Source organism: Tinamus guttatus, unplaced genomic scaffold (assembly GCF_059628265.1).
Source record: "Tinamus guttatus ecotype Peru unplaced genomic scaffold, ASM5962826v1 Tinamus_guttatus_pri_ptg001327l, whole genome shotgun sequence".
NCBI lineage: Eukaryota > Metazoa > Chordata > Aves > Tinamiformes > Tinamidae > Tinamus > Tinamus guttatus.
Genome location: NW_028289861.1, coordinates 80,206 through 91,339, shown reverse-complemented (window position 1 = coordinate 91,339; position 11,134 = coordinate 80,206). Strand labels below are relative to the sequence as shown.

General features: G+C 41.0%; 1 protein-coding gene and 1 long non-coding RNA gene across 2 annotated transcripts; both read right to left on the bottom strand.

The window, feature by feature from the left end:
- Nucleotides 1-88: 88 nt before the first annotated feature.
- LOC148590459 (phospholipid-transporting ATPase ID-like) lies at nucleotides 89-3,891 on the bottom strand. The gene is made up of 3 exons (XM_088539023.1): nucleotides 3,686-3,891; nucleotides 1,802-1,845; nucleotides 89-278 (listed from the first exon to the last, which is right to left on the bottom strand). The coding sequence occupies exons 1-3, from the start codon at nucleotides 3,723-3,725 to the stop codon at nucleotides 99-101; spliced, it is 264 nt and encodes an 87-aa protein (XP_088395149.1). The 5' UTR covers nucleotides 3,726-3,891; the 3' UTR covers nucleotides 89-98.
- A 1,379-nt stretch (nucleotides 3,892-5,270) lies between these two features.
- On the bottom strand, nucleotides 5,271-10,817 carry LOC104575045 (uncharacterized). The gene is made up of 3 exons (XR_015914303.1): nucleotides 10,700-10,817; nucleotides 9,659-9,747; nucleotides 5,271-5,456 (listed from the first exon to the last, which is right to left on the bottom strand). It is a non-coding gene; the product is annotated as an uncharacterized LOC104575045 (long non-coding RNA).
- Between the last annotated feature and the right edge of the window lie 317 nt (nucleotides 10,818-11,134).

The following is an 11,134-nucleotide window of genomic DNA, read 5'->3' as shown; positions in this document are numbered from 1 at the left end:
AGAAAATCACCAAGGAGTCAAAAGGACCAGTAACATCTTCTGTGAAGAAAAGACATACTGTGATGCAGGATGGACATTAGTCACTCAGTCTGGTGCCTTCAACAGTCCTCACCTTCCTCCTTGTCTTCTGGCATCACTGTATGACAAAGTGAGAGCAGCCGGAAGAACCTGTGTGTGGGGACATCATTCAGCTTCACTGCTTCAACCAGGCTGTGGTCATAGAAGGCAAACTTTGGGTCGGCTAACTGGTTGTATGAGAAATCAACCTTCTCCGTGTTCTGCAAAAATATTGTTTAGCATTATCTGTAAAGTCTCACATCTCTGTACACCAGTGACCACCCACCATGGCCCCCTCCCTTACTTATACAAAAATCCATCTCCTATAGCACTATTCACAACAGAGAATAATGAATCTAAATAAATGGGAGGCCATATAAGCTACAGCATCACAGAACAGGACAGGCACTTAAGGTGCCTTTCAAAGCAGCACTCTGACTGATAACCTGATTAGCTAAAGATATTTCCTGTACTAAGCAAATGCTCCCATGGGCAGCCCAATAAAGGATTTCTGTAGTGCAGAAATGCCTCTCTTCATAACACATGCCTGTTTGGAGTCATTTTACTCCTGATTTCAATGTCTGTCAGCAACAGGAGAATGTGGAGGCCCAATTTAAAACAATTCAAAAGGCAGTGTTCCCCATCCTACCCTCTCACAGCAAGAAAAAAAAAGATATGGAAAAGGATGGCAGACAAGTGCCATAAAGCTTCAACTCCACAGGCGGTGCCCTTTTTGCCTCAAACAAGGAGTCCCAATCAAATTGCAACGTAGAAGAAAGAGAGCCAGAAGTTCAAAGCATGATGTGTCATGCAGGAATGTACTGGGCTGAGCCTGCCCAGGACAGTTCAGACTCCCACCCCATCCCTGGAGAGTTCAGAGTTTCCAGGATGGGAGTCACGCTTTTGAGCTGTGCAAGCTGACATTCAGCACTTACCAAAAGATCACAGCCTCTCTGCTCCTCCACTAGCCAGCACAATAAGTTCTGGACACTGCTACACCAGGAATGTGTAGGAAGCAGCCCTTTGGCCTGCATGATCCTGCTCGGTGGGTAGCAGGGGCAAGAGAAGCTGCCAGGCATCTGGTTGGCAGCAAGTCAGCATCTCTCCTCAAGAAAGGGATCCCTTCACATTTTGCTGTCTGAGCAAGGGTCATCTGTAGGCACAGCACTCCATACAAATAGCCGATTTGAATGAATAACTTCAGTTTTAAAGGGCTTGGAAATGAATCACTGGAATGAGGAGTGGGATTTTTGTCATTATCTTGGCGTTTGTTACTTGGATCACCGCAAACAGTTTCAAACATTTTAGGCAGTGAAATCCCTGAGAGGCAACTTTGTGACAGTAAGTAGAGGCTAGATGGAAATGGAAAGATCACTCATTTTCACAGCAACCGTCTTACAGATACAAGCTGAACACACTGATTCCCTGCCAAGGATAATAACATTCACCAATGTCCAGGTTTCCAACAAAGATCAACAGCCAAGTGTTCAGAGGAGCTGGGCACATGGGAGCTGAGGGAATAGCTGGCACTCAGGATGCCCTCCCTGCAGGTTTAAACCAGGCCTACTTAAGGGGAATGCAACTCTGACAATCCTCTGAGACCCACCAGAAGAGACCTCCCTGTTCAGTTATCAAGATCAAGAGGACTATGAGCATGAACTGTGCCTGGATGGAATACACCAAGACTCCACTGGCACCCATGCAGAAAGCACTGAGCCTGCCCAGTTAGTGCTTGAGCACTTACCTCATTTATTTCTATCCTTTGGCCAGCCAGGTCATACACATCACCTGAAAGCAAGAGACTGGGGTTATAGTTACAAACTCCAGCTAAGTGCAGTCTCTGAGCTTCCTCTACCACGGGAACTAGTTAAAGTCTTGAAGCTAAGATCATGTTTAAAAGTTTCAATAATCACACATTTTTTGACATGAAGACTGAGGACTGATGATTCTTATCAGTCTGCCCTTCTGTTAGTCCATGACAAATTCAAGAATCTCATCTCAATTGCATATGAGTTTAGCCCCTGGGAATTGTAGTCAAGAGACTTTTAGATGCCTCCTTCTCAAAGGAAAACCTACGCCTCCAGAATATCTTCCCAAGCAGCAGAACCAATTCGTCCTTTCTGGTATGACCTTCCCAAGTGCAACTGAGCAGGCACTCCAAAGAAGTATATTCCAAAGAAGAAGGTAAGCATTTAGAAGACAATAGGGAATTGACAATCTGCTTTATTTCTGCACGTTTCCCATTCATTTTTTGAACACACATCCTATGTCTATGCTCTGTGGTGACATCCACTTTGGAAAAGTCTATTACAAGACATGAATAAACAGACTGAACATTTCTCAAACTCTGATTAGTGCTACTAATGCTGGCTAGTATAGTAGAGCTGTTGTAAAAACAATGGTCTACAGATACAAGTGAAGCAAGATTTATAGGGGGAAAACACTTCTTTTATTGGAAAAACTAATAGCACTGAGAAAAAAAAAAGACAACTTTTCCAGCACACTAGTCCATCAGCAGGTCTGACACGGGTATGACAAATAAGCTGTGACTAATTTATCTGGGTGTGTGGGGGGGTTGTGATTATATTAATCAATTAGCACTTAGCACTTCCTGAGGAGTATGGAGAAAACTGTTCTGGACCAGACGATGCATGAGCTTGTCAAGCCAATGATTATTAGGATCAAAGACCTAGCAACTTTTGTTTCACATTTTTTCCAACTCATCAACCTTTTCACTCTTCTAGTAGGTGAAGTAATAGTAATAGCTGCAGACAAATAACTAAGCCACTGAACAGGCCTTGGCCTAAGGTTAAGCTGCCTGAACAGGTTGTGAAAAAACACTGCCTATGACATGAAAAAATGGTGAATGCAAAAGATAACCGTGTGAGAAGCTGACAAAAGTTACAGAGCTGCATCAGATGTCATATTTACCAAGTGGTTAAGAGGGAGTTCTGAGAGAAACAGCTGAATATCACAGATAGTTGGAAGGAAATACTGGGGACCTTTTGGGGGTAGTATTACAAGGTTAACAATACCTAGTTAAAAATATCAATAATACCATATAAGCCTGAGATCACCTAGGCAGTATATATAACCTATGTAGTAAAATTGGGACCAGTGGGGAAAAAGTAGTTAGGGGCAGATAATTTATTTAGGAGGATACCAGGACAGAGAAAGGGAGGTAGAAGGGGACAAACAAGGAGAATCAAGGTTCAGAAAAATGATGTTAATATATGCAAATGATGTAATCAGGACTTTCCAAAAATAACCACCAGGCAGCCTTGCACTTGATTACTGCAGTTGGAATAGAACAATATACCAAACCTGTTTTTCTGACCAAAATGCACAAGTCAAACAAACTTCTGTGGTCAAGAGAACTGGAGGTACCAGATACTTTCCCTGGCAGAGGGGAACACCCAGACAGACAGACAGACCAAATATCCTGGCATCAGCATATCAGCTCTATTCCAGGCCTGATTCCACACGACTTCAGCGTAGTAATTCTCTCATCATAAAATTTAAGCTTGTCCCGCTTCTTACAAGACTGTCCCTCCTAGATATCATTTTAGTCTCTGTGGACTGAGACATATAATGGAATACAACCCAGAGAATATGACAGATATCATACCGTAGGATTTGCCATTGATGGAGCACTTGTTGAAACACATGATATTCTGAGTGAGAGTCCCTGTTTTGTCTGAGAAGATGTACTTGATTTGCCCCAGCTCTTAATTGAGTGTGGTGGTACGGGTCTGAGACGGTGTGTCATTCACTGGGTAATACATTTTACGATCCCAATCAATGTAGAAGCTGTTGCCCAAGCGTATAATCTCAACACTGGAGAAAGAAGAAAAAAAGATGATGAAATATTCATTAGTTTAAGGGAAAAAGTCTTTAGCTTAAGCACTACCACTAGTAATTGCATTTAGAAGACAACTTTGAAATTAAAGGCAGGGAGTACTCTTCAGGTGGCTGAAAGACATGAGCGTCTTAAAAAGTCTATATTTAGCACTGCTAAAGTAAGTCCAGTTGAAATAAACAGTTAGGTTTGTGGCAAATTATTTATAAAATAACTTATATTGGAAAAGTTTCAAAAGTACACAAGAGACTTGAAACAACTGATGCTTTCTTTCAGCTTGTATTTGTTTCTGCCAAGGCCATCCCTCTGTTAAAAAAGCCTTAGGCTGTACACTGCATTAAAAATAGAACAAGCAGTCTCTCACCAAGACTCCCCCAAACCTTCATTAATGTCATGGTGAATGAGTAGCAGCACTGCACATCAAATAGGCTGTGCATAGTCCATGTTTTTGGACCAAAGACCAAGAGAGCAGCAGCAGTGTTTCTTTCGGTGCACGTTAGCTCTCTTTGGTAATCAAACCGAACACCCTTGCAGCGGACTCTGGGCTTGGCAGGGCTGGGCTGAGCTGTGAGGCCTGAGTTTGAGTACAGCCATGGCTGAAACAGCCCAGGCTTCCAGAAAAAGTGAGTCTCTGTGTAATTTAATATAATCGTGAAGCTTTATCAGCTCACAGACAACATGAATTTCCATTTTGTTGGTGGTGTGAAATACAAAACAAGAACAGAATGAATTCTTCATATTTCCTAACATGAAAGAGAATCTCAGAATGCAACTTCCAAACTTCTAACCCTGAGCACAACTCTTCACCCCTCTCAGCAGCTTTTTCAATAGGGCATCACCAGCAGCTAAGAGCTTTGCAGTCTGACAACACAAACTATACAATGATCTGTACAAATTTTATGCCGAGGATTCAGTCTGCAGTCAGTCGCAGTGCTCCCTGAAGAGCTGGAGTCAAACAAAAAGCTACCCAGGTCAAATCAGTCTGCACTCCAGCACCCCCCATGGCAGCAAAAAGAACAACAACATCACTGTGCTGTGGAGTTATCCAACGAGATGATTTTAGATCCTGACAAATAAATGGGGGAATTAAGGAAAAGAAAAAAGGTTAACTCCTTGTTCTTTAAAACCACATGGGGTTTATTCTTACTAGTCAAGAGCCACAAAGAAAGTAGTGGCTATCAATCAGAGGGCCTCCTGTGGTGATAGTGGCTCACAGAGCCTTGGCTGTGTGTCATATCCACAATGTAATTCATTCATACATGGGAAAAGAGCTGCTCCCAACCAAGGTAAAAGTCAAAACTCCCCTAAGATGAAACATGAAATGAGGTTCAGACATGTACCTGACATCATAGAGCGAAATTGGCACCACCGTGTTTAAAATGATCACGTATGACCAGAACATGAGGAAGGCAGAGTAGGGGGCAGAAGTGACACCTTCTGCCCAGGGCAGATAGACCTGGAAGTAGTAGCCCTTATCATATTCCCAGATGCCGTTGCCAATGGCTAGGATAAGACACATCAGTGCTAAAAATGCAAAGATCTGCAAAAACAACAAAGATACAACATTTTAGAAATGGGAATTTATTATGGACAGGTTAATCAAGAGACCCTAATCAGATTGGGTCGGACAGCCTGAATCATTTGGAAATGGTTCCTAGGTGAAGGAGGAAAAACAGCAAAAGCATGACATTTAGATTCAAATACAGTATTATGCTGTACAGTCTCTTTGGTGATTTGGAATCACAAGGCATCAAACACATGGGAATTTAAGTTCTAAGTAGGGACCTAAAATGAGGTGCTCGTGGGCAGCTGGCTACAAAATGTCAAGTCTGAACTGAGTGATTTGAGCTGCTGCTTCTCAAACATCTGGCTGCACACTCGGGAACAGAAACCTCAAAAAGCACCTTATCTGTCTATTTACTGGATGTATCATAGGCTAAAACCAAAGTTTTTTCTTACAGTTTCAGAAAAAAAAAATACTAAGGGTAATTTTTAATACAGCAAGTCTTGTACTCCACAGGTTGAAATTCAATATTGGATACCATTCTCATGGTCAAAGGAGAGTTAATCACTGACTGAAAACTAATGGTTGCCTTGGTACCTGCCATCACAATCTGATTACATTTCCTTTAAGCAAACAGAGAGCAGCACTAACCAGTGATATGTATCTTTGGACTTTAAAGAAGCATTTCATAAAGCATTTCTTGGCTAGAAGAACATAGCAATACAATTGTTTGGAAATGAACACAAAAAGCAGGGAAAGAAGGAAAGTTAAGAGAAGTTAATAGAAACAGTTATTACTGAACTATGGGTATCTAATGGTCATATAAAATATCAAGAAAAGAAAACAGTAAACTCATAGAGATGTGGGAAAGGCAGTCATATTCAACAGACATTTCTTCATTTGAAGAAATTTCATTTTCTTCATATATATATCCCATATGATGTAGCAGATGAAAAAGACGGTTTAACTTCTGCAACAATGTACAAATGTATAATAATAAGCATTGTTAAAACAAAAGATCCAGGTAATTTAAATCTAACAGTTTAAAGGAACTGGCTGAGAAATTCCCTTAACCAGTAGAGTTAATTTTTAACAATGCTTGGAAAGGTGGGAAGCTCCACTTTTCTGAAATTTTGTCAACATAATTTCAGCATTTGAAAGGTAGAAATGGTGACTGTGGGAAAGACAAACTGAAGTTAGAGTGACATAATTCCTGGAGAAATGATGATAAAAGTAATTCTATTGATATAGAACATTTGGACTTTTCCATTTGACTTAACATGACCAAAATCCTAATAAAAACATGAAGATATGGAATCGGCTGGCAGCACAATACAAGATTAAACACGATCTATTGCAAGTGTGGTCTGCCTCTGTAAGAGAAGGATGTGAACAAACCAGATCACCCCTGCACATGCTCATGGGGCTCCCACTATGAACATCCTCTCCCTCTCTCTGGAACTAGATCATCCTCTGCAGGAGTGAGAAGTGTGTGTGCATGTGTTTTGTTTTATTTTTATTGTTTTTTTAGATAAAGAGAAGATGAACTTTGACAGACATTTCATGCCAGACTAAGACTGTTACAGTTTCTTTATTGGTTTATTGGCAGTTTGAGCTCCTTTCTCGGATTTGAAGCAATAAGGCATTTAGAGCCAACAGTGAAGCTCCATTTTTCTGAAAATGCGCTTGCACGAGCCCACAGAGAAAGTAAGTCCCAGAGCAAAACACATTCGTGGTGCTGGCGGGTGTGTCCTCAGCCAAGGAACATTCACTTCTCTCTGAGATCTCTGAAAAATACTTTGTTCCTCTCCTTCTGATTTCAGTGCTATGCTGCTAGAGTCTTGCAGGGGAAATACTCCCAAACATGAAAGAAAAAAAAGAAAAAAAAAAAGCTTTCCATATGGAAAGGTTTATTCCCGATTAACCCTTTTTGAGACACACAAGGGCTACATTTAACCAGGACTCTATTTGTATGATGCGTTTAAACACTGTTACGTCCCGGAAATTTTCATGGACAATTAAACACAAAATAGCTTTGCCTGTGTTAACACAAAACAAGTTTCATTTCACTTACTTAAAATGAGATAATTTTAGAAAGCCGTAGCTGTTTTTTATTTCCAAGCTAGAGACTGCAACACACTATGTCTTTTTATGACCATGCTTTGTAAACTTTGACTGTCCAGTGAGCTGGAAGAACCTCATGTCACATTGGCTTTGGTGTACCTGGTGGTTAGGGTAGAACAGAACTGTACTTAGACACTACAGTGTTAGGTGCCTAAAAATACATAAAAGAGAAAAACACACACTTGACCATCAGTGCCCAAGAACCCAGGCAGAGGCTGATGCAATCAACTGCAACTTGCTCAGTTTTTTAAAGCAGAGCCAGGAGCTAAAATCATCTTGTTTGCATTTACAAAGAGAGGCCAGACAGTCTGAAAGCTCTGGGTGGGGCCCTTAACTTGTGAAAGAGCAGGCAAACCTGAACCCAGTGCCACAACCTGAGCTCCCAATCAGTTTTTCTCTGCTCTGTTTCCTTGCACTAGGGATCCCATACAGCTTGACCCTGCAACCCTTCTTCCTTCTCAACTACATCACAACAGGTCACCTAAGAAAATGTGATGTTTCCTAAATATCTGCAAAATTCTGAATGTAAGGCACTCATGCTACATTAACCTTGTTTCTGTTCCCTCCAGAAGTGTGAGGAGACAACACACTGGGAAATGTGCTAATGATGGCATGCAAACATTTCACTTGGCATAGAATGGTGTAATGCTTCTAAAGTCAAGGGAGTTAATGTCCTTACTGTGCACTGAAGAAGGACTCACTGAAGAGTGCTTGAAGACCATCAGAGTTGCTCTCTGTGTAGTAACATTGTTTTACAGCAAATACACCCCTGCACGTGCTCAGGAGGCGGCTCCAGCAGCTCTGGAGCCAGTCTCACTGGTGCCCTTTGGTACATCCCAGCATGCTACACACAACCTGTGTCCTGGCACGGGCACAGCTCACCGCTAACTCTTCCTATGACTGAGCAGCTGAGGAGTTTTTGCAATTCTAAGGAAAGGAAACAGGAGGGCAGGGCCTGAAATAAAATGCCAAAAATGGAGAGTGGAGGAAGCTTGGAGATGCATGTGCTATAAGCCCCCATGTTGAAGAGATGCGAAGCCACTGAGGGAAGGCAGAGCTCGGGAGAGCTAACCACAGGGCCTTGCACTGGGCCTGTAATGGACAGGCTGCTGGGGGAGGTTTCCATCTCTTTCCTCCCCAGGGCCTGCTCCAGTGTCAGGGGGATGAATCCTGGCCCCAGTTTAGCCAGAGAGCAAGGACAGGAGGGAAGAAGAGGGAACAGTGGATGCTTGTAGGAAGAGGTAACTGTAGGCATAGCCAGCACTTCCAATAAGCTAAAGGCAGAAGAATGGAACATGCATGGAAAAGCATGACAAAACTGCATCCAAAAGAAAATAAGAGCCTGAAACTAAGGAGCTTTTCTTCAAGCAATATGGATTAAAGCAGCGTTAGAAAGCACGTCTCTGGACTGGCAGTAGCAACCAAGAGAGACCCTTGCCTGAGTGGCTTTTAGCTCAAGTGGTAAAGTCCTGGGAGGGTTTCTGTAGGAAATTCAATATCTCCAGGTGGAAAAGTCTGCCATTTGCTAAAATTGCAGAGAAGCTTAAACCTCAAATCTGATCTGTCCTCTAATTTGTGGAGGGTATCTGCTGTATAAGATTAGTGTTCTCAAATTTGCCAGCCACCGAAAATACCAGTTTCTGTGTGTTAATGAAACCATATCTAACATTTTACCCTAATGTGTTAAGTCAGAAGATAGCATTACATACATCAATGGACCGGATTATGAAACCAAATCCTATGTAGAGATCAGCAAAGAAGCCAAGAAATCACCAAGAAAAGAGAACTGCTAATGTTTTAGAAAAAGACAAAATTACCAGAAAAAAAAAAACAAGCATTTGCAAGCTTCAAAATGATTCTCACCCAAATAAATAAATAAATAAAGGATAAAATGGAGGAGGTAGAGCAAGCAGCAAAGAAGAAGCTCAGAGGAAAGGTCCATAACATTGTCAGTTGAATGACCTTCTTTGGGCAAGATGAGCTGGCCAAGGCAAAGCAGACTCTGCATGCTAATAGACTTTTACAAAATTCCTCTTTTTATCATTATTATCATTAGTCACTTCTGATATCCCCTCATTTCTGAGGACAAAGAGGTGGTGCATTTAGAAACTTACCACTAACACGAGAACATTCATAAGTTGATCAATGCTTGTCCGTTTAAAAGTCGTTTTTCCACTGTTCTGCATTAGTTTGGTGTCTGGCCCTGGAGATCAAATACACTCATGATTTCTAGTAACAATGCTTAACAGTTCAAAAGCTGATTCCCTCTGATGCCTCACAGTGCTTTACAACATAAATACCACATAAATACCCATCACAGCCTTTTTGAAAGGCAGGCGCTTATAGTTGATGGTGTTGGTAGAAAACTTAGGAAAAAAAGATTAAATCATTTGCTTTAGATGGTATGGAAAGACTCATATATAAATCCATTCATTCAGGTTTTTGATCCTGCTCTCTTCTGTCAACAGCTAAGACTCCCTTTCATACTTAATTGCTTTTTGTAGAATACCTGATATGCTCTATTATTAGTGGCATATTGCACATAGTATCAAGTATCTGTAGCATTATAGAAACAACAGATGATCTGCACTCATAAAAAAGCAAACCTCTAATAATCTACAGTAATATCACTAGTGATCCCCATATTCCAATAGGGATTTCAATCATATAAAACTGATATGTATTTTTAAATCATGTGCTACAGAGTGGGAAGTTTTGTACATGCCTGGCGATAAAAAAAGTCTCCTATTGGCCAGTGCATCCTTAAACAGATCTAAGTCTCCCTTATTGCTTGATCAGTCAACATTTCTTTCATGTTATTTCCTGCCAGAGTTTATGGAATAAGACATTGCCTTTGCTTACGGAAGTACTCCATCAGGATGGAATTGGATGTTATAATGTAGCATTTGCAATTCAGATTTCTCTTATAGATCACTATTAAAAAATCAAGATTAAAATCTCCTGTAATATGCAAAATTTCTAGGAGGGACTTCAGGCAAAAGATCATATGTATAGTTTTGCTCTTGTTCTTGTAGGTGGTAGAAATCAATTTTCTGAAGAGAAATATATTTAGCTGCTTTCTGCTGCCTGTGTTTTGTATCCTAATGCTGCTGTGCTCTGCAATTCACAATGTACATACTGAGCTTTCAACCTACCAGCATAAATAACGAGACCAAAGCACCACTCTGTGTTCCTAATAGTACAGTCTCTCAACAGCATCTTCTCATTATCCAGGGCATACTTCTCTCCTTGAAGAGTAAGAGTTCCTGTGAAGTTATCTAATTTGTTATTTGGTGCCTCACATCTGACTTCACCTGTAAAAAAAAAAGAAGATAGAAGATGGTGGAAATCTTTCTAGTTTAGGAATTTATGCAGTCAATACATACTGCATTCTCAGCTGTTCCCCAAATGTTTCTGAAGTTCACCTCCTGGATCATCAGGCCCATCCTTTAGCCTATATTTACTTATGTTTTGGGATACTGCTCTTCCCATTTTCTTTCATAAACAAATGGGCCACAAAGGATTTGTATTTATCCTACTCTGAACATAGCAATTTTGTACTGGTAGAGTCCAACACAAAGTTTACAATC